This window comes from Pelmatolapia mariae, linkage group LG8 (assembly GCF_036321145.2).
Source record: "Pelmatolapia mariae isolate MD_Pm_ZW linkage group LG8, Pm_UMD_F_2, whole genome shotgun sequence".
NCBI lineage: Eukaryota > Metazoa > Chordata > Actinopteri > Cichliformes > Cichlidae > Pelmatolapia > Pelmatolapia mariae.
Window position 1 is genome coordinate 26,762,501 of NC_086234.1, and position 26,555 is coordinate 26,789,055.

The following is a 26,555-nucleotide window of genomic DNA, read 5'->3' on the forward strand; positions in this document are numbered from 1 at the left end:
CTTCTTTGGGGTAGATAAGAAGTAACCAGATAACTTGGTTCTGCTCTAATGTTCAGGCCTGTGGTGCTTAGAGCAGTTTAAAGATTGAAGGGGACGGTAAATGAAGAAGAACAGACGAAAACAGTGCTGATGTGCTGGCAGCTCGTGGGGTACATGTGCTGGTGCTGTGCCTCTGGTCACCCCAAACTATCTGCACCTGTGATAATAAAAGGGGGTTGAAGAGACCTTGTGTTTCTGATTAACATAGAGGGAACCCAGAGGTGTGGAGGGAGCCCCGACGTCCTTTTTCCTATTTCTTACTTTCCCAGATCGTTCTGTCTTCACACACCCATATCAGTGCACCTTCTGTAAGCCCTTTGCCTTGCTCCTTCAAGTGGAAGAATAGGGCATTTTTTCCATCTTACATTTGACTGCAATAAAGTGTCCCAGATGACTTCTTTCTAATGCATAATTTTTTTCAAAGGAGCATGTCTTCGCCATAAAAAGCTGATACCAAGGTGGCTCTTTAAGTGCTTGCTGTTTCAAACAAGGACTTATAGTATGTGTGTGCTAGCATGACAGAGCCCACTTAAGAGCGTACTGTAGTTACAATAGGAAAAGGCAGAAATGCAAAGGCATATATTTCACTCCAAGTGGTAAATAGAGTGACAGCTGGCCTGAGGGTGTGTTTTTCCCCACTCTGGGTGGTATTCTTAATGGTGCTAGCTGAGACCCCTTCAGCCTCTGAAGCTGCAGAGCAGCGAAGAGGCAGGCAGAGACATGCAAGGTCTTTATCTGTTCCTCCGTCTTCAGAGCAGCTCAAATACAGCATACCTTTGCTGCAGACAGGTTCGCTATTGTTAGGCTCTGCTCCTCGGGTCGCACTGGGGAGATAGAATTATGAGATAGAGGCTGACAGACAGCACTGTTTTTTCTAGGATCCTCTCCCATCTGGAATGCCATGCGGTTTTACACACACACACACACGCTCACACACACACACGCTCACACACACTCTATAATTGTAAAGTAGCATGTTCTCACACACCCAGGAACACACATAGCATGCATAGCATTCAGTGAGTACACAGTCTTCAAGACAAGCACTTTATCTTTAAACTGGAAATCACACATTCTCCATAGAAACATGAACAACAAAAATTAACTTAAAAGTCAGGTGACTACATAGAATATGAAAGGGGTTATTTATATAAGCTCTCGGTTATTATCCAGTTTAAGCTTAAAGGTTGTCAAATTGTTTAGCTCCTTTGCTTTTTATCTTGGGTTTACTAAGTGAATCCTTATAGTTTTGATGCAGTCAGGAATTAAAACAGATAAGTATGACCTCACAATTATCTTGCCAAACACGCAACTTTAAATTGTTTTTCACTGTTTTTGCTTGTGACAGACGCCCAAAGTAGCCAATTCATGGAAACCAACAAGCTACCAATGTCTTGATAGCTAATATTGCTAATTTATTAGCAATTAAAGTCAAATTTATTCAGTATAATTTTTTAAATATCTGATGCAGATGATGTCCTAATGTGAAAAGTCAAGCTGCTTCACAATTTAGGAGCAGCAAACTGCAAATGGCACTTGATGCTATGCTTAAAACCCCCAACATTACCATTCTTTACTAAGTGTAATATTCTGCTCTGGGTACTTGCTAGCATTTTTATGAGATTAGATCTGATCAGATCAGAGCCAAAATAATAAATTTGCTTGGTTCTTGTCCCAGATGCTCCCTCACCCCAGCAGATAATGTACCTCACGCTATCCATAACATCGTCCTCTATCACACCAAACCTCTGCATATCCTCCTTCACTATATCCATATATCCTTTGGCCAGTATACCCACAATCCCACTCTGCACATCTAAAAACAACCTCAGCCTTGTCTCCCTTAACTTTGTCTCCAAACTGCTCAACCTGAGCTGTTCTTCTGACGTACTCATTTCTCATCTTGTTCACTCTCAATGAAATCTGAACATCTTCAGCTCTGCCTCCGGTATTTTTGTTAGTCTCACCCTCTCCAAACATTACACCATAGCAGATCTCACTGCTACTCTTTTCTTTAGCTCTCTTGTGCATTGTCCATTGCTTTCAATGGTTAACCCTGGGTGTTTAAACTCGTCCACCTTCACCACCATCGTTCATTGCAACTTTATTGTTTCAACTGTGTCTCTTTCTTTCATATATGTGTATTCTGTCTTGTTTCTACTGACTTTCAGTCCTTGTCTTTCTAGTGACTACCTCCACCTCTCCAGGCTGTCTTCTACTAGCTTTCTATTCTCACTACAGATCATAGAGTTTACCTGACCTCATCTGTCAAACTGTCCATCATAATTGGAACCAAGAAGGAGCTCACCAGATCTTTGATATAATCTTACCTCCATCTTGAACCCATCTTTCACTCCTACCATACATATGTCCTGCACCACCCTAACATACTTCTGTGTCATGCAGTCTCACAGCTCCTCTCTTGGCACCCAATCATATGCTGTCTCAGAATCCACAAAGACAAAGACACCTTCTCAGTAATTCTCCATGAACACTCTGAAAGCAAGCATCACACCTGTAGTGCTCTTTCTGGGCATGAAGCCATACTTCTGCTCACTGATAGCCACACCTCTATTTAAGCTAGGTTCAACAACTCTTTCCCATGGCTTCATGGTATTTCTCATCAATTTTATCCCTCTGTAGTGACTCCAGCTCTGAACATTACCCTTGTTCTTGACAGACTGGACTGGATGGCTTTCTCTGAGATTTAAAAATTTTATTAATGGCATTTCCATATTTGCTGCATAGTGAATGTACTTATACAAGCTTCTGGACAGTCAATAGCTATTGTTTCCTCTTTTTGGGATAGCACATAATACTGCTGCCATGTAACAAAAAGCTTTGTGGTGGCACATTAGAGATCACGAAGGCAAAAGTTTCACACAAACATTTTTAAAAGACAATTTTTCTACCCTTCAGTTTCAATCAAATCCCAACATTGAACATTACTGACCTTTCTGCATGGATTTTGGGTGGATTGTGTACACCATTGAATTACTTGAAATACCGGACACGTGAACTACAGCCCTGAACTTTTCGAGACATTAGCCAACAGAGGGGTGTGTGAAAATTAAGATCGCTCTCACTTTCTGATCGCACATTGGCCAGCTGTCTTGTACATGTGATATCCAATAGGTGAACAAGTAGACATCATGTGACTGAAATCAAGCAAAGTGGACCGAATGTTACATCTCTGAGAAAAAACATAAGTCATCCTAAACTGTCACTAGCAGGACTTTCATTGAAATTAACTCATTTTTGTGTTAAATTGGTCCCTGCTTGTAACTTACAGAAGATGATGGACATGTTGTATTGTATAAAGACTAACTTTGGACAAAGCATTTGGCTCTTTCTATATATACTTACTTACTATACTATATATACTTCTCTAATATAGAAAAAGCTGAGCAACAAGAGACGTATTCAAAACCATTAAGTAAACATACATTTAGTTTTGTTTCAGGATAGAACATCTCACCAGTCAGGAGTTTAGTATGAATTTGTTTTTGGAGACTGAGTTAAATGAACACTAGAAATCACTTATGCAAACACAAATTGGCTGACTGCACAGAGACACACTCCTACTCCTTCATGCTCTTGTGCAAATGAAGATAAATCTCCTATCTCTAACAGAAGGGCACTTTAGGAGCACTGACCTTCCATTAGTATGTGAATGTGAGTGAGTGGTGTCAGGTGGTGCTGATCCGGAGGAGCTGTTGACACAGTCAGCAGTGCGAAGGAGTGCGATGAGTGTGCCAAGCGCACAGTGTTAACCCTCGACACAGAGCCAGCGTGTGGACACAAAGGGCTGGGTTCAGGTGTGAGCTGTTTTTTGAAGATTTAGCTGGAGGAGTAGGGGGGTGGAAGAGGAGGCCCCCAGTGAGAGTCATCTATTTTCTGGCTGAAGTGTGCTGACGGCCGTGCCTCATTGCTTCCATCAGGGGGGCCCCGAGACTCCGGCTTTTGTGGGTCAGTCTCAACATCTACGGCTGTCGTTAAACTGGCTGTAAAACACGTGTATAAAAAACAAGTGTTTTTAATTACAGAGCACCAGTTGTTGTTTGTGCATATAATGGACCAGTATAATAAACTCATTCCATGTGTGCTGTTCCATGTTTGAGCATGAGATGAGGGTATGTACTTATTTTGTATTACCTTTGGTGTAGGATGTCAAGTTTTATTACACTGTGTATAAACTGATATATAATCAGTTTTCTTCTACTAGTGGAGCCGGGATTTTGTTTGTAGAAGGTAATCATAGTTAATGATCTTATGTGTCTCATAATGTCAGAACATATCTATTCTTAGAAGTACTTTATTTATATTATATCAAAAGCGTTACCAGAAATCTAGAAAAAGTTTGGGTATATATGCTGATACTGCTTCAGTAAGCCACTTAAGTTTTAAGACTTTTTTGTAGTTGTCAATCCATCCATCTTCTGTTTATCTAGTGCTGGGAGCTGCAACCTAAGTAGATAAGCCAAAACTTCCCTCTCCTTAGCCACCATCTTTAGCTTATCCAGGGGGAACCAAGGTATTCCCACGCCAGCCAAGAGATGTAATCTCTCCAGCGTGTCCTGGGTTTGCCCTGAGGCCTTCGCCTGGTGGGTGATGCCTGAACCACCTCAAATAGCTTCTTTCGATGTGGAGGAGTAACGGCTCTACTCAGAGCCCCTCTGAATAACTGAAATCCTCACCCTGTCTGTAAGAGAGACACCAGCCACCTGTCAGAGAAAGCTCATTTCTGGTGCAGGTATCCACGATCTCTAAATCAACAGCTTCACTTTTACGCTCGTCCACATCACTGCAGCTGTGGCCCCAATCAGTCTGTCAGTCTCCCGCTCACTCTTAAACAACAACCTGAGATACTTGAACTCCATCACTTAGAGCAGCAATTTCTCCCTGACCCAGAGAGGACGCTACAACATTTTCCAGCTGAGGACAGAGGCCTCAGACATAGAGATGCAGATTCTCATTCGTTTCATTTCAATTTTCAGTTAAATTTTCGACAGCTGGTATTAGTAGATATAATGAGAAAGGAGTCACTGGTAGTGAAAGGAGTCACTGGTAGTGAAAGGAGTCACTGGTAGTGAAAGGAGTCACTGGTAGTGAAAGGAGTCACTGGTAGTGAAAGGAGTCACTGGTAGTGAAAGGAGTCACTGGGCGGTAACTGTAGAGTTTCTCTGGTTTGAATCCTTTAGCCCATTATTGTTGCTTTATTACCTTTATTTTTATAGTCACTATTTTCACTCCATTAGCAGCAGAAAGCTGTTTTCAGCACCAAAAAGCAAACAGACAAAGTTAGCAACTAGCAGCTAAAACACAAGATTTTCTGATGAGTGGTTCAAACCAAAACATAGTAAGAAGAAGGGTGAATCAAAGTGAGGTAAAGAGCCAAAGTATAAAGAGTATAAAGGGTTTCAGATCCCATAATGATGGACAGATAGCTCACAGCACTTTTACCCAGAAATCTTTGCATTATATTGCATAATTTTGTTGTCCGTTATCATTCTTTAACTGTTGTGTTTATGGCAGGTGGAGAAGCAGAGAGCTGATCTCACCAGAGAACTGGATGATCTCACAGATCGCCTTGAAGAAGCAGGAGGAGTCACCGCCTCACAGGTGAACTACCAGCACACAAACACTGTCGAGCTGCACACTTCTGGACTACAAAATCTAACTTAAATTACTTCCTGTGTGTGTTGAACAGATGGAGGTGAACAAGAAGCGAGATGCAGAGCTGCAGCGCCTGAGACGAGACTTGGAGGAGTCCTCTGCCCAGTCTGAAGCTCTGGCTGTGTCTCTGAGGAAGCGGCACAGCGACGCCGTCACAGAGCTCACAGAGCAGTGTGAAGCTCTGCAGAGGACCAGAGCCAAACTGGAGAAGGAGAAGCAGAACCTGAGGATGGAGGTGGATGACCTAGCTGCTTCACTGGACAGTTTACAGAAGGCCAAGGTCAGGATCTGAGATCACATGGACCTTATCTGTATTTTGAACAAGACAGCAACGTCACAGACTTTTGTGATTGCCTTGAGCGTGACCTAATGTGCTGTGATGTTACTGTGCTCCAGGCATCCTCTGACAGCCAGATGAAGAAGCTGGAGGAGCAGCTGTCTGAGGCCAACAGGAGAGGAGACGACCTGCAGAGGACGCTCACTGAGCTCAGCGTGGCCAAGAACAGGCTCACAGGTAAAACAATGTTACACCTGTGGGACATGAGCAATTACAGAAAGTCATTCAGAAATCCCATTGTCCCATCCTGTCAGTGGCTGTGGCTCAGGCGGTAGAGCAGATCAGCTACTGACTGGAAGGTTAGTGGTTCGATCCCAGTCTACATGCCTAATGTCCTTGAGCAAGGTACTAACCCCAAGTTGCTCTCTGATGTGTCCATCGGAGTGTGAATGTTGGTTAGATTGTACTTGAGTGTAGAAGGAAGTGAATGTGGCATGTTGTATAGAGTGCTTTGAGTACTCCGGGAGAGTAGGAAAAAGCTATATAAGAAGCAGTCCAGTTACAATTTTTCTTAATCAGTTTCTTTCTGTCTTACATGTAGGCAAAGCTTGATGCATATACTTTAAGGTTAAAGTGATCTTCTCTGGGATGTTACATGCAGCCTTAATTCACTAAAACTGGCTCCCAGTAGATATTGTGCATGTAAAAATAATATATTTTGATGACAACTAGTTAACGATTGACACAAAAGATGGTGGTGGTATGAACTCATATTTCATATTCATATTTTAAGAATAAAAAAGATCCGTTGTTGGAAAAAAAGACTGTCAGTAATTTTTTTGAGTAATTCTTTCTTTTATATTTTGCCAACGACAAACCTGACTGACTAAGCCCTCCTGGCCACTTGTCCTCAGGAGATTTGGGAAAAGATCTAAAAAGCAAACTATTTAGGCAGAAAACTAATGTGTTGTTAGGATAAGGTCAAGTATGCATACGTACATTTTAATTACATTAAGTTTACCAAAGCAGGAAGGAAGGTCAATCAAAATTAGAGCAAATCCCAAATGAGAGTAAAGCACCAGAAAAACTGCAGATGTGTCCTCTAATGCAACACGATCACATCTTTTATTAAGACTCTGAGGACCTTGTCTCCAGGTTTTCTAGTGAAAATGTCTCCAAGAAGTCTCGCAGAGACACTGACATGGTGTCTATTTGACACAGCATTTTATGCTACACTAAGACATTACACAGCTCTTTTTGCATTTCTCCCATGTGAGCTCATAATATGAAATATTTTGTTTCAACCACTGAAATAAAATAAATGTAACTTACTGGAAGATGTGTCTTTGCTTTGCCACCACGTTGCTATTCTATATGAACGACTTAAACTGCATCTGCCTTTTGTAGCTAAATAATCACATTGTCTGTTTTGTGTGTATTGTGTGTATGGTGCCTGAATTCTGCTGCATGCTACAGTGCATCATTAACCGGTGCTCCTGTGTGTCCTTTCAGCTGATAATGCCGACGTGAGTCGACAGATGGAGGAGACAGAGACCAGAGTGAGCCAGCTGACCCGATCCAAGACTCTCCTCCAGTCACAAGTGGAGGAGCTGAAGAAACAGCTTGATGAGGAGGTCAAGGTCTGTGTTTTGAACATAAAGCAAAAACACACACTTTTTGTCTGTTTTGCAGTTTAAAGTAGGCTTATTCAATAGAGTTAGTTACACAAACTTAGTATTTAAAACGTTTCTACTATTATAGCATGTTCTGTGAATGTGGTTACCTTTGTGAGGCTATTAGACTGATCGTTTTTGGTAAGATTTGGGAGAGAGTCTGGAGAGGTGGAGATGTGCCCTGGAGAGAAAGTCAGAAGAAGCAAGACAGAATCTATGTGCATGGGAATGAGAGCGAGGCAGGTGGGATGCTGGAGACACAAGTGGAGAGGTATTGTAGGTGGATGACTTTAAACACCTGGGGTCAACCATCCAAAGTAACAGGCAAGTGCACCTCTACTGTGCACAGGAGAGGTGAAGAAGAAACTGCAGACAGGATGAAGCAGGTGGCAATGAGTGTCAAGGTTGATTGATGGACAATCTTCGGATTTAGTCGGTTTGGTGAAAGGTAATGGGAAATTGTGAGTGTGGTTCTCCTAGTCTAAGAAGAGTATTATGCATGCAATCATAGATTATCAGAATCAGAATCACCTTTATTCGGCTAAGTTTGTGTACACAAACAAGGAATTTGACACTGGTACACTTTGCTCTCAGCATATGAAATGTTTCAAATATGCAATTTTAAATATGCAGTATATAGACATACATATAGTGAGTGTAATCAAGAAGAGACAAAAAGATGGGCAGTACGCGTGAAGACTAACCCACACCTCTAGGAATGTCCCAAACGGATGTGTCATTTTATCAAAGCTTTGTACGTTAGTTCAGCTTTTATATTGTGCTTGTGCTCCAAACAGGTTAAAAAACCTTTTAACAACCATGAGTAAAGTGAGTCAGTGTGTTAGCACAGATTTGTGTTACATTTCTGGGCTTTACACTGTGCTCAAAGTGTGTCTCTTCGCTGGTGTTGCCAGTGTAAGCAGGGGGTCAGCAGCACTCTGAGCTCAGTGCGGCAGGAGTGCGAGGTGCTGAGGGAGCAGCTGGAGGAGGAGCAGGAGAGCAAGCAGGAGATGCAGCGCCTCGTCTCCAAACTCAACAGTGAAGTGACGCACTGGAGGACCAAACACGAGGCCGACGCCATCCAGCACGCAGATGAGCTAGAGGAGACCAAGTACGTGGTGTTGATACTGGCAGCTATCATCTTCATCTGACGAGATGTGATGGCTTGAATAGAGCCTGTAATGTGTCTCAGAAGTCCAAATCATACGTGTGTCACAGGAAGAAGCTGGCAAGCAGGCTTCAGGAGGCTGAGGAGGCCGTGGAAGCCACCCAGGCAAAATGTTCCTCACTGGAGAAAACCAAACAGAGGCTGCAGGGAGAGGTGGAAGAGCTCTGTATGGACCTGGAGAAGGTAGACAGAGCGTCTCGTTATATACTCATTTAATTTGATGCCCTGCCATAAAGCTTTGGCGTTATAGCAGTGTATGGTCCTTGCCTTAGGCCAGCAGCTGCGGGCAGGCTCTGGATAAGAAGCAGAGGGTCCTGGAAAAGCAGCTTGGAGACTGGAAACAGAAGTGTGAGGAGCTGGTGGCCGAGGTGGAGGGCTGCCAGAAGGAGAGCAGGCAACACGCCAGCGAGCTCTTCAAACTCAAGACGGCTCATGAAGAGACTCTGGAGCAGCTAGAGGCTCTGCGCAGGGAGAACAAGGCCTACCAGGGTATGACGGCGCACATGTGAGGGCTGAATTTAGCATACAGCTGCCTGTCTTAGATTGCCTCATATGCAACCTTCTTTGTCCCACAGAGGAGGTAGCAGACCTGACAGAGCAGCTGTCCGATGGAGGCAAGAGCGTGCATGAGCTCCAGAAAGCAAAAAAGAAAATTGAAATGGAGAAAGAAGAGCTCCAGGCCTCGCTGGAGGAATCTGAGGCCGCACTGGAGGTGAGTGCTTTATCAAGTCTAGATTTGCTCCAATATTTGAAGCTTGTTGTTTGTAAGTTGTGCGTTTCTTCTTCATTCCTTCCATTTTGCCAGGCTGAGGAGACCAAAGTCCTGAGGCTGCAGCTCGAGTTGTCTCAGGCGAAAGCAGACCTGGAGCGCCGACTACAGGAGAAGGAGGAAGAGGCGGAGGCTGCGAGGTACCTCAGCTTCCTCTCATCCTTCATGTTTCTCTGCATTCTGTTTTTCTCCACCATAATGTCTCTTTCAAAGTTTGCAGCTAATACACATTTACACATGACACTGGAACAGGGTTTAGTCTATTTAAACTTTGGGTAACTTCCCCCTTGATGTGTTTCGTTTGTGCAAAAGTGAACATGGTAATTGCACTCTAGTGCAAACCAAATAAGCCACACTGAGACCCTTTGAAAGAGGTGCTCGTGGTCTAGTCCAGCCAAATCTAGAACACACTTCATGAACACAGGAGAATGAACAGAACCCTTAAGTGGCCATTAGAGCTCATTTTTGGCACTTATATGCCATCTTTATTTTGTATCCCCAGTGTTTGCTGTTTATCTAAGACGATGTTTTTCATATTGTTCATTCTGCTTTGCCTCCTCTCCCTCATGCCCAACGTTAGAAAAAGCCACCAGAGGGCGTTAGAATCCCTGCAGGCCAGTCTGGATGTAGAGGTGAAAGGGAAGGCGGAGGCACTGAAACTGAAGAAGAAACTGGAGGCTGACAACAATGAGCTGGAACTGCAGGTGGACCTGCTCACCAAGAGCAACACAGAGCTCAGCAAGAACAGCAAGAAGATGCAGCAGCAGATCAAGGTCTGCTCACAACATTCGGCAAGTACAGTAAGTGTTTTCTACACCACCCTGCTCACAGAGCAAGTGTCTGCCACAGGAGCTGCAGGCTCAGCTGGAGGAGGAAGTGAGGAGCCACGAGGAGTGCAGGGAGGAGCAGGTGGCCATGGAGCGACGCTGCTCTCTGCTGGTCAGCGAGGGTGAGGGGACCCACGCGGCCCTGGAGAGCGCCGAGAGGGCCCGAAAGGCTCTGGAGATAGAACTGCAAGAGGCCGGGGAGAAATACAGCGATCTCAACAACCAGGTATCACACAGTGCCTCTGCTTCTGTTTCACTCGTTCTAACCAGACCCACATACACTCACAGACTTCCTGATGTGTGTCCAGTTCCAGTCGGCTCTCAGCGGGAGGAGGAAGCTGGAGGTGGATCTCCAGACTCTGCAGCAGGAGCACGAGGAGCTCCAGGCCGAGATGAGAGGATGCACAGACAAAGCTAAGAAGGCCATCTGTGAGGTAAAAAACATGAGATGACTCCATGTCGAAGCACGCAGCAGATTAATACAGACGAGGTCGGTAACGCTGGAAATGGATGTTCTGTTCTGTCAGCTTGCACGAGTTGGGGAGGAGCTGCGTCTAGAGCAGGAGCACACGCTCCACCTGGAGAGAGTGAAGAAAGGACTGGAAGCCCAGATCAAAGAGATGAGCAGCAGACTGGAGGAAGCTGAGCAGATGGCTCTGAAAGGAGGAAAGAAGATCATCCAGAAGCTGGAGGGAAAGGTACACACAAACATGTCAGAATGCCTGAACTGTGTCGCTTCGTTTTAGCCTCACAATGTTGGAGCTGTGAAGCAACTGCTCTGGGATATGTGCAGTTACTTTAGCTAGTGTGGTCACGAGTATCCCTGCTATAAGTGTCTGCACAGAAGAAGTACTTACCTGTTATACTTATAAAGTAATTCAATGTGTAAAGTCGATTAATAATCAATACTGCTGTAGTTTAAATTTCTTCCAGAAGAAAATCTTGCTACAGGGCAGGCTTCATTAAAATGCTGCCTCCTAGATCTTATTTGAACCGTTACCCTAAAGTACATAAAAACATAAAAAGTCAGACCTGCAAGAAAATCCTCCTAAAAGTGATGTTTTTAAACGATTCTTTATTTTTACAAAATAATAAGATGATATAAAAACTAATTAGAGGATTAAGGATTTATATTTACATGCTAGTGGCTAGCCATTTGCACATGCCTTTGCATGTAGCACACTGGCATATGCAGAAATATGACAAAACAAAGTTATGAGCTGTATGTTATTGAGTATCTGGCCTGCAGTACATTTCTGCTTTTATGGAACTTTTGACAAACAGCAAATTGTAACAGAGTGTGTCTTCACTAAACACTCAGTGGATAAATATGAAGCCTTCCTGCACACAATAGTAGTTACTCTTTGCATGCAGGTGAAGGAGCTGGAGCTGGAGCTGGACTCTGAACAAAAGCGGCACGCTGAGACAGTGAAGACGCTGCGGAAGAACGAGCGTCGGCTGAAGGAACTGCTGTTCCAGTCGGAGGAGGACCAGAAGAACCAGCAGAGGATGCAGGAGCTGGTGGAGAGGCTGCAAAACAAGATGAAGGCCTACAAGAGACAAGTAGAGGAGGCCGTACGTCACCTCATCCTCTTACTCTAAACACGTTTCCAAGCATGGTGTTTGTGGGCTTTTTAAAATAACTCACATTGCTGTCACTTCAGGAGGAACAAGCTAACATGAACCTGGCAAAGTACAGGAAGACCGTTCACGAGCTGGATGATGCCGAAGAGAGGGCGGACATTGCTGAATCAGCACTCACCAAGATTAGGACCAAGAACAGAGGAAGCTTCGGCAAGGGATACTCCTCCGTAAGTATTCTCTGGAACAGTATATTATCAGGTGTATTACGCGGTTTATTAAATTGTAACTCCATGTTAGCCTCTTCTACTAAGTACTTGTTCTGACTATAAGGCCTGTGTCTGTTCTAACAGGGTTACAGCACTCCGTACCCAGGCCGAGTCCGGTCACCCAGTTCAGTGGGCTCGGAAGGCGGAGGAGAGAAGATCCTTAACGATGACGAGGAGTCAGTCAGCTCCCTCATCCCAGCCTATCTCAACTCCCTCAAGAAGCTCATGATTGATTAGGAGCATGGCTATAATTTCACCATCATCCCCCAGAAGTGAAGCATGGTACAGTATGAAGTTTGAAACATCCAAAAGGTGGAACCTGACTTTTTTGTGTATGCTGTACATTCCTGTTGAGTTTTCTACAATATACTTGTGGCTTCCTCTCTGAGTATAAGGTCATAGCCCTGACACATTCCAGCTTTATATCCCCTTTTTATCCATTTATACTGTAACATTTGTATGTAAAAACTAATAAATGTATTTCTAAGTGTTCCAAATTTGCCCGTAAGTAAAACTTTATTGTGATGTGCATATATGTCTTTTATTAGGCAATCAGTTAATTCAGCAAATCTGCCATTAAATATCTAAAGAACAATCCTCAGGCTGATTCTCAGTCTGGAACACACAATTTTATATGAGATATTGTATTTGTTTAATACATAAAAAGCCAGTCAAGACAAAGCATCAATGGTTACAAAATAAAGCTGGCACCAAGAAACTGCAGTTCCTCTAATGGCCACATGAGGCTGTTCAAAAAGCAAGTCAATCCACTACAGACTTCCAAATCAAAATGTGCAACTTTACTGTACTGACATATATACAGCCTAGTACAAACAACAGTGTTAAAGCCTAGTTTCTCCCATCATTACATCTGTATCTTTGATCGAAAACTGTTTGCTGATGGGTGGTTGAGGCTATTCCAGACATTTGTGCTTTAGCAGATATACTTCTCTTTCTGTTAACATGCAGAGTTTATGGATCCAGCTTGCTAATCGAGCCTGCTAGCATTAGTATTTACACTTCCTGATTTCTTAGATTTTCACATATTTGTCACACACTCATGTTTCAGATCAAACACACATGGACAAAAGTAACTGAAGTAAACAGAAAATACAGTTTTTACATGTTGATTTCATTTATTAAAGGAAAAAAGTAACCAAAAGCACCAGGGGCTATGTGAAAAAGTAACTGCCCCTCAAACCTAGTAACTGGTTTGAGGGGCAGTTACTTGGGATGGAGCGTTTTTCATACATTTCCAGGAAGGTCGGGATAGCTTCGTTCCTCTAGATAAATAAGCTCATCATTTAAAAACTGCATTATGTATTTATTCAGGCTCTCTTTTTCCAATACTGCAATTTGTTTGATGATCTGAAACATGTAAGTGTGATCATCAGGAATCAGGAAACTACTTTTTGTAGTCAAGATTTCCTTCATTTAAGCAAATCCGTGACAACCTCTAAGATAAATAAGGTTCAAACTGGCTGCAGTATTTATTAAATCATACATGCAAGAGGCTATTGGGAAGTTTTTGAGTCCGTACATAAGTGGTGACCTAAATATAAAACCCCTTTTTTCATGATTAACCTTTGCCTTATAAATGACTTCAGTCACTATCATAAAGTGTTGCTGGGGTGCTGTCAGCACATGGAGTAGTTTAGGCCATTAATGTCAGTGTATTTTCATATTTCAAATGTATCTCTGTCTGAACTTTTCACTGCCTAAACCTGTAACAAGACCTGACCAAATATGCTTTTGAATGTGAAAATATGTTTTTTAAGGAAATAAAAGACCTTTTTTCCCTATAACTCTGTTTTCTTGCTTTTTTTTTCTTCATTTTTTGGAAACAAACGCTTTGAGAAATGAGATACGCGTTTCCATTTTATTAATGAAAAATGACAACTTTTAGCTGTTAATGTACAAAAACATCTCATTTGTCTCCTTTTAGCAGTCAAGCAGTACTAAGCAGTAATACTGGACAAGAACATTTTGTATGGCATTTAGCTTCTGCAGTACGGTCACCAAATCCAACTGAAGCAAATGATTCATATTCCAAGGTGGCTCTTCTATGTTGTGCCATGCGCTTGTGAAGTGGCTGTTTGGTCTCTCCAATGTAGAGGTCTGGGCATTCCTCGCTGCACTGTACAGCATACACCACGTTGTTAAGTCTGTGTTTTGGAGTTTTGTCTTTCGGGTGAACCAGTTTCTGTCTGAGTGTGTTGCTGGGTCTGAAGTACACTGGGATGTCATGCTTGGAGAAAACTCTCCTGAGTTTCTCTGATACACCGGCAACATAGGGGATGACAACGTTGTTGCGTCTGTCTTTCTTATCCTCCCTCGCTGGTGTCTGATCTTCTTTTCTGTGCCTCTTTGCTGACTTTATGAATGCCCAGTTAGGATAACCGCACGTTTTGAGTGCTTCCTTTACGTGTGTGTGTTCCTTCTTTTTTCCCTCAGGCTTAGAGGGAACATGTTCTGCCCGGTGGTGTAGGGTCCTGATTACTCCAAGTTTGTGTTCCAGAGGGTGATGGGAGTCAAAGAGGAGGTACTGGTCCGTGTGTGTGGGCTTCCGGTAAACTTCGATGTTGAGGTTGCCATTCTCTTCAATGTGCACAGCGCAGTCCAGGAAGGGCAAGCAGTTATCCTTTGTGTCTTCCCTGGTGAACTTGATGTTTTTATCCACAGCGTTAATGTGCGCAGTGAAGGATTCCACTTCTTGTGTCTTGATTTTGACCCAGGTGTCGTCTACATATCTGTACCAGTGGCTGGGTACTCTTCCTTTGAAAGAGCCAAGATCCTTCCTTTCCACTTCCTCCATGTAAAGGTTGGCTACAATAGGTGACACGGGGGAGCCCATGGCACAGCCATGTTTTTGTCTGTAGAAGCCTTCGTTGTATTTGAAGTATGTTGTGGTAAGGCAGAGGTCTAACAGTGTGCAGATCTGATCGGGTGTGAAGTTGGTCCTGTCTTCCAAGGAGCTGTCTTCTTGTAGTCGTTTTCTGACAGTCTCCACTGCTTCCGTGGTGGGTATGCAAGTGAAGAGAGAGACTACATCAAAGGACACCATGGTTTCATCTGGACCCAGGGTAAGTTTCTGGACCTTGTCGGTGAAGTCGGTGGAGTTCTTGATGTGGTGTGGGGTGTTCCCCACGAGAGGTGCAAGGATGGTACCAAGGTGTTTCGCAATGTTATAAGTGGCTGAGTTTATGCTACTGACTATGGGTCTGAGTGGGACATCTTCCTTGTGGATTTTAGGAAGTCCATAAATGCAGGGTATGGCATCCCCTGGATAAAGGCGGTGATATGTGAGGCGGTCAATGATTTTGTCCTTTTCAAGGTCTTGAAGGCAAGCTATAACTTTCTTTTTGTAGCTGCTTGTGGGGTCTCGCTTTAAAGCTTCGTAGGTGTTGTTGTCACTGAGGAGAGTAGTGATCTTTGTGTGGTAATCTGTTGTGTTTAGGACCACGGTGCACCTTCCCTTATCCGCTGGTAATATAGTGATGTTGTGGTCATTGCTCAGGGAAGCGACGGCCTTCTTTTCTTGTAATGTAAGGTTAGACGGAAGGACTTTTGCACTGGAGAGGGTGGCTGAGACTTTCATCCTGATTTGCTCTGCTTCTGTCTGTGATAATTTATTAATCCGTATGGTGGTTTCTGTGGCTGTGATGAGGTCCACTATGGGCAACTGTTGCGGAAATGGCGAAATTGAGTCCTTTGGCTAAAACCCTCTTTTCAGGTTCAGTGAGATTCCGGTCTGAAAAGTTCTTTACCCATTTCTCCCGACTGTCTTCAGGTGTGTTTTCTTCTCTGAGTTGTGTGGGTTCAGACTGAGCAGTGTGGGTTTTTGAAAGCAAGGTGTGAAATTTCCTGCGTTGTCTTTCTTTTCCTTTAGAGTGTTGGGCCTGCTGAGCCTTGTCCACAAACTTGTAAACCTCTTCTAGGATTGGAGAGGGTAGAAGGGTTTCCAGTTCCTGCAGAGTCCGGCTGATCTTGATCTGGAGGGCATCTATAGTGAAATGGACCTGTCTTATCCTTTCACTTAGAAGGTGATTTTGTGCTCTCTGTAGAATCAAGTCTGCTCTGTGTCCCCTGACAGTGGATCCAAGGCGCAAGCTCTTAGGAACAACTCGGCTTTGTCTGCATCTTAGGTTGAAACGAAGAGGCGGTGGTTTACGACACCAACTGTCTGCCATCTATAATCCAGTTTTGAGTTCCCTCCCCAGACGCCTTAATGCCCACTCACATCCTGGGCCATCTGACCTCAGGAATTCACACGACAAGGTGGGGCCAGGTTTCACAATGAGCATACCCGAAACCCTGGCTGATTAGGTCCCACACCCGCTTTCACACCTTGGCTCATGTGATTAGAGGATCACCAGGGGGTCCTTTGTCCCTCTTTGGGGGGATACTCCCACTGGGTTTAAATCTGGGACTCTCGGCCATTTGACCTTAGAACTGAAGAAGCTTCTCGGATGAGAGGTGAAACGTCGTCAAGCAACTTTAAGAAGTCCAGACGCTTTTCTTTGCTAACTCCTTTGACTACGATGACCTGGATGACGGAGAACCTTCACAGAGATATTGCTAGGCATTCGTTTTAAAGGTGTGCGGGGCTCATAGGCATACTCCAAAGGAGAGACTTCAAAGCGACTAAATACTGTGACGTCACAGGACGCACATCATTAGATAGACCTCTAATACCGATAAATAGGGGTGCTGCTACCAGGTACTATCATTCTGTTGATTCCATCCATCGGAACCAGACACACGAGGTAAGAGAAAACACTAACACTAAAATGTATTCGGATGACATTAACACAGCCACTGTGGGTCCCCTCATAGATGGCTTTTTTGATAAACTAAGCATGTCGCAAGTGCGATCCATGCTGGTTGGTCGCCCAGATGATTGCACTGTCCAGCTAATGTCTCACATGGCTGCTGAGATGGTGCAGCTCTGCATGGACTCTGCCAGAGCAGTACTGCTGCAAAACAAAATCACACAAGAGCGATGCATCCACAGCCTCTTCAGAGAACTGGAGGGGCGCATCGGCTCGATTGCTTCCTCTCTCACCTCGGAGTCAGATCACGGAGCCAGAGAAGGCTTCATAAAAGAACTTATCCAGGTGTTGTTAGGGAGATTTGCACACTGCACGTGCAGCCAGTCAGACAGCCAGCAGGAAAATCAGAAAGTCCCACAGACAGAACAACCAGAGAAAGATCTGGAGTCCTCGCTGTCTGTGGAACCTTCACAAATGACAAACACAGAAGCCTCAGAGGAAGAACCAGAGCCTGAAAAAGCAGTCGTGGCTTCTGAGGAGCAGAAACCCTCTGTGTCACCTCAAGGTGAAGCAGAGGGAAAAAGGCTCGTAAGCACGCTCCTTCAGGCTGTGCTTTCCCAGGCTGCAAAAAAATCCGAAGCCTGCCCATCAGACTCCCTCCACCAGCGCCTTTTAGATCAAATCTGCTCTGAAATAAAAACAGCAGATTTGACTTTATCACCAAAGGCCCTACAAGATCTCGCAAAGGTCATTTTCAAAGACTTTTGCAAGTAAGCGCTCTGTAAACCAAAATACATCTTAACTCTATTGAAATTAGGAGAGCCAACAGTGGACAAACTTTTCATCTCCGTGTTTAAAAAACACTTGGTAGCACCCACACAGAAACCACAGTCTTCTGAAGTCAAGGCTAGGAAGCAGCTTTCAGTTGAAGTCTGTGTGGAAGCACTTGTCATACATGCTTTCGAAAAGGCACGCATTCCCTACACAGTTGACACAGTTTATGAAATTAAGAAACGTTTGTTCAAGAAAATCTGGGCTGATGTCCAACATATCGATTTCCAACCCTCAGACCTTCAGATCCTTGCACAAGGTCATTTACAAATCTCTCCTTAAGGAGTGGAAGGACCCTGATTGTGTCATGATTGTCTTTAATCTTGACCAGGAAGTAGTGGAGAAAAAAATCATCAAAACTTTTAAAGAACATCTGATGTCGGCAGCGGCGCCAGCAGGTCGCATCAGAAGGTTCTTCTCATTTCTGGGCCGGAGTTTAGGCATCACCCGCAGACAGTCACGGCTGTCTCCCCTGTAAAAACAAGAGAACATTTGACATTGACTAGCTGGCATCAAAGTGACTCTTTAAATTGGCTAACAACAAACAATTCAAACAAGCCAATTTATTTAACATCCAGTCGAGTCATTTTAAACACCCCTGGACCGGTTGCGACAGATGACCGTCCCTCCCTGAGCCGGGTTCTGCCGGAATAATATTCTACAAGAAAAATCACACTCTGATTTCTGCTTGTTTTCACTGTCTGTTGGACAAATGTGTGTATATTAAGCTTAGACTGAACGTGTGTCGAGTAGTTGTCATTCAATCCAAACAGTTTTAGGTAGAAAATGTAGAGAACATCCTGTTGTGATATTTATTAGTGAGAATTCATCCATGCAAAGTTTTACACCCCCATCACCGACCTCCAGAACTGGCACCTTTTGCACGTACGTGCATGCGCACATGCACTCTCATGCACGCGCGTTCACTCACCTGAAGAAGTGGCACCTCCGCCCCACAGCGCACTCTTAGTGCCGGGCGCGTGCTTTAATCAGGTTTATCTGTTTTATGAAGTGTGAATAGCCTGGAATTCCTTTATCTTTTTAAGGTCCGGCTGGCTGGACCCTCAGCATGAAAGCTGAGGGTCCAGCCAGCCGGTGGAAAGACCGGTTGATGCCTGGACGTGCGTAGGAGCCGATTTTGCTACCTGCACAGAGCGTTTCTGACAGTCGGGCGTTGCTTATGCAAAAGAGAAAAGCAACAATACAGCGTGTTTCTCTGCTCCAAGACATCCGCGGTCCATTCACACAGCAAGCATGTCTGTTATAGGCTGGCTGTCTGTCAGCGCTGATTATTCAAACCGTGTTTAAAACGTGACTCATTTGTTGTCCAAAAACATTTCCTCTAAATTTGCACAGTTACTGATTTAAAAATATATATTTTTGAACTTTTAGCTGGGTGTCAAACATATGATAGACTCTTGAGCATATTTATATAGCAAAATTCACAATGGTATAACCATGCTAAATAAAAGATGCCCAAGTGTGCACCAATGCACTCTAATGCAAGCCTTTAAACTGTATGTTGATAAGTGCATGAAGTTTACCTGACATTTTCATGACAAGTGACAGCGCAGACATAGCGAGAGAACATGTTTTTTCATCATAAAGACTGATATGAAGCATCGTTAGAATAGAAGGCTGATATTCAAGCAGAAGAAAATTAAAAGGTTTTTTTTGTGGCTCTACAGATTAAAGAAAAATATGTTTAATAATTCAACAACATCCGCACCTTCAACACATGTACATTTAAAATTTGGAACAGGATCAGCGTTGCTGTTGTTTAATAGGTTTTAAAAGGAATCTGCATTTAAATAGAACATAGTAGTGTTGGATTAAGTGTAGGAAACACTAGTATAAGGTGCCTATGGAACAAATGTCCTTTAACCTTCACAATGACCAAAGTGGATGACTACAGGCATTTCTCTCAGTCAACTGATTGTGTTTAGGGAAAAAGCAGCTAAATACACTGAGTTTGCTCCACATTGTTAGTGAGTTAACTCTGGATGTCTGTAGGTTTTGTCAAACTTGGATTGAACAAAAGCAGAAAAACAGTAAAAGATGCAGACAGTGAAAGTCTGTTTTTTTTCATGAATACAAAATAAACATTTTACAGTCCACAGAGCAAAGTAGCATACATGATAAATAAATACACATAACACGGACAGTGAGAAGTAAAACTCATCGTCTTACCAGATGTTATATTCTGTAAACTGAAATTAGAGTCTAGTGTTTTAAGGCATCTATTAAAAAATATGAGTCAACACTTCTTTCTCCCAGTAGCATTACTGAAGTGACATGTCTGTGAAGGTTCTCAGTCATCCAGGTCATCGTAGTCTAAGGACCTTGGAAAGAAAAGCGTCTGGACTTCTTTAAGTTGCTTAAAGACATTTCACCTCTCATCTCAGTGTGCAAATTTGATCGGGTGTGAAGTTGGTCCTGTCTTCCGCCTCCTCTCTGACCTCTGCCTTACCACTACATATTTGAAATACAACGAGGGCTTCTACAGACAAAAACATGGCTGTGCCATGGGCTCCCCCGTGTCACCTATTGTAGCCAACCTTTACATGGAAGAAGTGGAAAGAAAGGCTCTTGGCTCTTTTCAAGGGAGAGTACCCAGCCACTGGTACAGATATGTAGACGACACCTGGGTCAAAATCAAAACACAAGAAGTGGAATCCTTCACTGCGCACATTAACGCCGTGGATAAAAACATCAAGTTCACCAGGGAAGACACAAAGGATAACTGTTTGCCTTTCCTGGACTGCGCTGTGCACATTGAAGAGAATGGCAACCTCAACATTGAAGTTTACCGGAAGCCCACACACACGGACCAGTACCTCCTCTTTGACTCCCATCACCCTCTGGAACACAAACTTGGAGTAATTAGGACCCTACACCACCGGGCAGAACATGTTCCCTCTAAGCCTGAGGGAAAAAGAAGGAACACACACACGTAAAGGAAAAACTCAAAACATGCGGTTATCCTAATTGGGCGTTTATAAAGTCAGCAAAGAGGCACAGAAAAGAAGATCAGACACCAGCGAGGGAGGATAAGAAAGACAGACGCAACAATATTGTCATCCCCTATGTAGCCGGTGTATCAGAGAAACTCAGGAGAGCAAGGGCGTAGATTTGGTTTTGGCATTGGTGGGGACAGATGATTCAACCACCGAACCCTGCCCTGTTTCTTTGTTTTTCCTTTTTAAAATTACAATTCATAGTTTTATATGTGAATTATATAATGTTAAATTACTATTAAACAAATGTATTTTAGACTTTAGTTTACTTCAGCCATATTCCATATAAATCAGGTATCATACAAAAATAAAAAATAGCTTCAAATACAGTCATGACAATAAAAGAATATGACTTTAAGGACTTAATAACATTACTTCAGTTACATTACACCAACATCTCTTATACATTAGCACTAAGGGAACACTGAATGACCTGGTGGGTTTTGTCCATAAAACTACTCATCTAAGATTACCACAAAGTAAAAGATCTCTCAGCAAAATTATGCAACATTTTAGGCACACTATACAAACATTACTGATGAGTCACTCATCAGTAATGTTTGTAGGGTGGGTGCATTTTTTAAACAATTTGTGCAAACTGCACTACAAGGTGGAATATTTGCAAAATCATGGCTACTTCATGATATATTGTCTCAAAAATTAACCCTATGAATATGTCAGTACCATTGGGATGAAATTTTAACGTTAGACGTATAATTTTAACAGCCTCTGTAAACTGCTGTTTTCTCTGACAGTTTCAATCAAAATTAGAAATGCTGCTCTGAGACTGAGAGAACTAATAGTGCTGCCTGTTGTGCAGTTAGTTTCCAAAACACGTTATTTATGGTTACATACAATTTTAGACTGATGTGGGCCAAAGCCTAGCATAGCCTGTAACGTTATTATGACGGACACATTTTATGAGTTAATTTGGCTTTAAGTGACTTACAGGTTTCTTTGAAAAAATACTTATATCCAGGTTCTTCCTCTTTGCTGCCATCCTCCTCTCCTCCTCGCAGCGCAGGCTTGCCGCTGCTAAAACTAAACAGAGCTCCCTGAAAGGCACAGCCAATCACATTGGCCATATTTGTCACATGAGGTAGGACTCCAGTAGAGAACGTAATTTAACTCTTTCTGCACCGCTAGGTGAATGAGACGTTGACAGATCGTTTTTTCTTTCTATCGGGTTTGTTTTTCTTTACTCGCAGAGATCAAATTATTGGTGGGGACAATTCAATAATCGCTGGATATTGGTGGGGACATGTCCCTTCCGTCCATGCCAAACCTACGCCCTTGCAGGAGAGTTTTCTCCAAGCACGACATCCCAGTGCATTTCAGACCCAGCAACACCCTCAGACAAAAACTGGTTCACCCGAAAGACAAAACTCCAAAACACAAACTTAACAATGTGGTGTATGCTGTACAGTGCAGCGAGGAATGCCCAGACCTCTACATTGGAGAGACCAAACAGCCACTTCACAGGCGGATAGTTTGAAAGAGGAGTGAAAGTAAGCCATTTATGTCGACTGTGAGCGACCGTCTTTGAACAGAGGCGGTGGCTTACGACACCAACTGTCTGCCATCTATAATCCCATTTTGAGATCCCTTCCCAGACGCCCTAACGCCCACTCACATCCTGGGCCATCTGACTTCAGGAAATCCCATGATAGGGTGGGGCCAGGTTTCACAATGAGCTCACCCGAAACCCTGGCTGATTGTGACCCACACCCGCTTTCACACCTTGGCTCATGTGATTAGGTAGAGAATCATCAGGGGGTCCTTTTGTCCCTCTTTAGGGGGAAACTCCCATGGGGTTTAAATCTGGGACTCCCCACCATTTGACCCAAGAACTGAAGAAGCTTCTCGGATGAGAGGTGAAACGTCTTCAAGCAACTTAAAGAAGTCCAGACGCTTTCCTTTCCAAGCTCCTTTGACTACTGAAGTGACACTTTAAATGTATCTATATATCTATATTATTGCTAATATATATTTTGTAATACATCTATATTATGGCTAAAGCACTTTCTGGATGGATGCAAACTGCATTTCGTTGCTTTGTACTTGTGACACGTGCAATGACAAAGTTGAATTCTATTCTATTCTAATGATGCTTCACATCAGTCTTTATGATGAAAAAAACGTGTTCTCTCGTTAGTGTTTCGGGCTGCCATGCTAGACCATGTGGAGAGTGTGTGGAGAGTGTGTGGAGGACCCAGCTGAGAACACAGACGAGGAGCCTTTATTATGGCTGAATCGCTAACATACCTGTAGGTTGCTGTTTTAATGAGTGTTTGATGGAAAACGACAATGGCGGAGTTTGCGCTCTCTAGTTGCATGATAGGTGAGTCCTAGTAAATAATTTTCCAGTACGTGTACGTTACACATGCTATTTTTTAAAATTAGGATTATTATTTTGCTAGCTATCAAACTCGCTGGAGAAATGATTGAAATGCACTGAGTGTGATGCAGTATGGCAGCACTAAGGAATATGCTGTGAACTTAGCTAACATTACTTACCAGTAATATGAGTTAATTTACTCAAGTGAAAGCTTTAAACGTTAGCCCGATACATAACTAGCCAACTTAAGGCTTTCTGATTAACTCTCTGGGGTCGACGGACAACTTGGGTCGAACGTGCGGACTTCAAACTATATAGCAGTTTTTAAATTGTGTTGATAGGTCACGTAAAACCGATGTTTTTTTGTTTGTTTTTTTCTGAATAAAACAGTGGCGTTTACTCCGGGAAGAAACGGTTAAAACGGCGTTTTCTAAGGAGAGCGCTAGCAAACACGCTTTGCATGTGAGTGAAAAAAGAAAACAAAAAAACACTCCTTCCTTATTGGTGGAAAAAATGTACCATGTCGACCAATCAAAAAATGATATGGCAACATGTGGCATTTGGTTGTTTGAGAAGAGGGGGAAGTTTTAGGAGTAACTAGCGAGAGAGAGCGAGTGAGCGAAAGAGAGAGAGTTTTGATACGTGAGAGATTTGTGACATTTACCGTGTTTGGAGTCTCAAGTTAGTGTGTTGTCTTGTGTAGTTAGTGTGTAGTGTAGTTGTTGTTTTTTTTGTGTGTGTGTCAGTTCTACTAGTGAATGTCACAGTTGCTGCAAAAAACCCCACCAAAGGCAGATTGCAGTGTAAACGCTGAGTGACACAGCTGCTGTCAGACCTGCAGGATTTATCCCTGTGCTGTTCTCCTCTGTCTGATAGTGGACAAAAACTATTGGAGTTGCATAAATAATTTGTGTGCCTTCTTATTTGATGCAGAGCACCTGATTGTTCTGTAAATAGTTTTAAATGGTTATATAAAAAACGTCTGAGCCTTGGCTGCATTTTTAGGTAAACAGTACCATATAACTTTGTTGTTTGCAAAACTTGTGCATATATTTTAAAAATGTAGTACAATTTCTATTTGCATTTCAAGTTATGAAAATGATTCATTAAACATGCTTGTGGTTTTTACAGTCAAAAATATCACTTTCTACTCGTATTTTAAATTTTGTCTGAATTTAGATAAATTGTGCTGATACAGTATGTCAAAATGAGACAACAACAGATTGGCAAGATAAACAGTTTTTAAAGGTGAAATATAGAGGCCAAATCAAAAGTAGTCAAAAACGGCCAGTTATACCCTGGACCCCAGAGGGTTAAAGGCTAAAAGCAAAGTTGTCACCAAGTACTGTTTATATTTGTGTATATTGCTGCTGTTTTTTTGAGTATTGACTTGGTGCCTTTGGGTGAAATAATGGTAATATGAGGGACCGATCCATATGGTCACAAAGAATAGCCACTTGTTTCTGTGCTACCAAAGTTCCCCGGCTTTCATTCAAAATGTGTTTATCGTCAGCACCTACACATTAAACTACTTCAACATTATAAATGTCTTCAAGCTCACACTGAGGCCTGTGGGGCACTATCAGCCACTGAGACAGTACACACATTTATATGTATATTTGTATATGAATATTTCATACTTTAAGGCTGCCTGTTTAAGGGAGATGAACAAAATACATTGGAATTGTACATAATAATATCACAGATGATAAATTCAATAGATTTTTTAAGTAGATGCTTGTTTATTCTTAAAGTCTTATATGTTGAATTGAACTATGTGATCTGTTCAAAGCCTCTCCCAGTCAGTGCTGTTCTCCATGCCTGTCTGACTGTACATGATGTTATTAGCAGAAACACTTTAAAGGTGATCATTTAGGACTTCAGCAATAATACAGACAGAAATGTAGTTAGCAATAGAACAGTTTTATTGGGAATTAACTTAAAAAACAAACAAACAACAAACAAACATCTGTCTCCTATTTCTTGTCACACAGGAAAGAAGCATCAATATCTGATGAGAAGACTTATTTCATTTTTGTTCTTTTTCAACAGGACAAGAATATCTCTAACAAGTTGATTTGTTCACATTTTCACATTTTAATTTTTAAGTGAAATGTGCATTTTGAGTTTATACACTATGTATATAAGGCAACCGTTTCCTTTTGCAGTGTGTTTTTCGATGTCTTAACAAAAGGGGAACAAAGGTGTTTAAGTTCACCTTGGATGATTTGTTTTAATCTTCACATGGTCTTACTGAGGTGATGCGAATTGAAACATGCATTCTTTTTCTCTTTTCTTTTCTTTTTGGCGGGGGGGGGGGGGGATGTGCTGGAAAAGCTTGAAAAGGGACCTTGAAAGTGCATAAAAAGTGCTTGAATTTGACCCTGAAAAAGGCGTATGAACCATGAAGATACGTTAAACTTTCTAATGTTTATTCTTTTCTCAGATCCTGGTCAAATATTGACTTTATGTTTGATGTCAATCATTTTAAAATGCTGTATTTAAATCAAACAAGATGGCTGCCAGATTTCCCTTTGTGGACGTAATGAAACTTTGGTATCCTCATATGTGCACATGCCAGATATTTAATGGATACGCTAAACATGGCAGAAATATTCGTGTTTGTGTAACCTCCACAAACACAGGCATATTTTGTGTGTGTTTGTGGAGATGTTAAAACACAAATGCTGACTAACGGTGAACAACACTGTAAAATTGCAGTGCTTTTCAGCTAAAATGTCAAAAACCGTAACCAAAACCATGAAGGTGATGATGTGACTTTTTAGATTTTTAAATAAAACACTGTGAAAAAAATTCCTTTCTTTAATTCTGAAGCCCTTCTTTATACCTTTATTAGTTTTATTATATGAACCTCTAAAAAAAACCAAACTAATATGTTAAATATATAAATAAAATAATGGTTTTGTGTGTTTATTTTTGGTCTGGTAATAAGCCAAATACCCAAATTAAAAACAACAACAACAACAAAAGCACATAAATAGCCACCATAAAGGAAGGCAGTACTGGTATGCCAGTTTTAATGACGCAGCACATTATATTACAGAAACTCAATAGTTTTACCATAAAAACTTTTTTTTTCTTTTAAACTTTTCTTTAAGGCAATAAAAAAAAAAAACCCCAAACCCAAATTGTTTAAATATTCAGCTTGAACTGAACGTGTGCCGAATATTTATCATTTTCTAACTGCTTTGGGTAGAAAATGCAAAGAAACGGTCTGCAGAAGGTGTTCTGGCAAAGGTCTTTGAAATGTGCTTTACAAAATCTTGTAGGGTCTCTGGATGATAAAGTCAAATCTGC

The 26,555-nt window shown here is 42.3% G+C and overlaps 1 protein-coding gene across 2 annotated transcripts in view; it reads left to right on the forward strand.

Moving 5' to 3' along the window:
• Positions 1-14,033, forward strand: part of LOC134632859 (myosin-16) — a 29,461-nt gene extending 15,428 nt beyond the window's left edge. For both annotated transcript variants that reach the window (XM_065471607.1, XM_063481700.1), the window contains 16 exons: positions 5,575-5,661; positions 5,750-5,995; positions 6,112-6,229; positions 7,505-7,632; positions 8,580-8,776; positions 8,884-9,016; positions 9,106-9,322; positions 9,409-9,545; positions 9,639-9,742; positions 10,183-10,375; positions 10,452-10,655; positions 10,738-10,863; positions 10,957-11,127; positions 11,804-12,004; positions 12,094-12,240; positions 12,364-14,033. In XM_065471607.1, coding sequence (XP_065327679.1) covers positions 5,575-5,661; positions 5,750-5,995; positions 6,112-6,229; positions 7,505-7,632; positions 8,580-8,776; positions 8,884-9,016; positions 9,106-9,322; positions 9,409-9,545; positions 9,639-9,742; positions 10,183-10,375; positions 10,452-10,655; positions 10,738-10,863; positions 10,957-11,127; positions 11,804-12,004; positions 12,094-12,240; positions 12,364-12,516 — 2,562 coding nt within the window. In that variant the 3' untranslated portion in view covers positions 12,517-14,033. The remainder of the gene's footprint in view (positions 1-5,574; positions 5,662-5,749; positions 5,996-6,111; positions 6,230-7,504; positions 7,633-8,579; positions 8,777-8,883; positions 9,017-9,105; positions 9,323-9,408; positions 9,546-9,638; positions 9,743-10,182; positions 10,376-10,451; positions 10,656-10,737; positions 10,864-10,956; positions 11,128-11,803; positions 12,005-12,093; positions 12,241-12,363) is intronic.
• Positions 14,034-26,555: the final 12,522 nt, after the last annotated feature.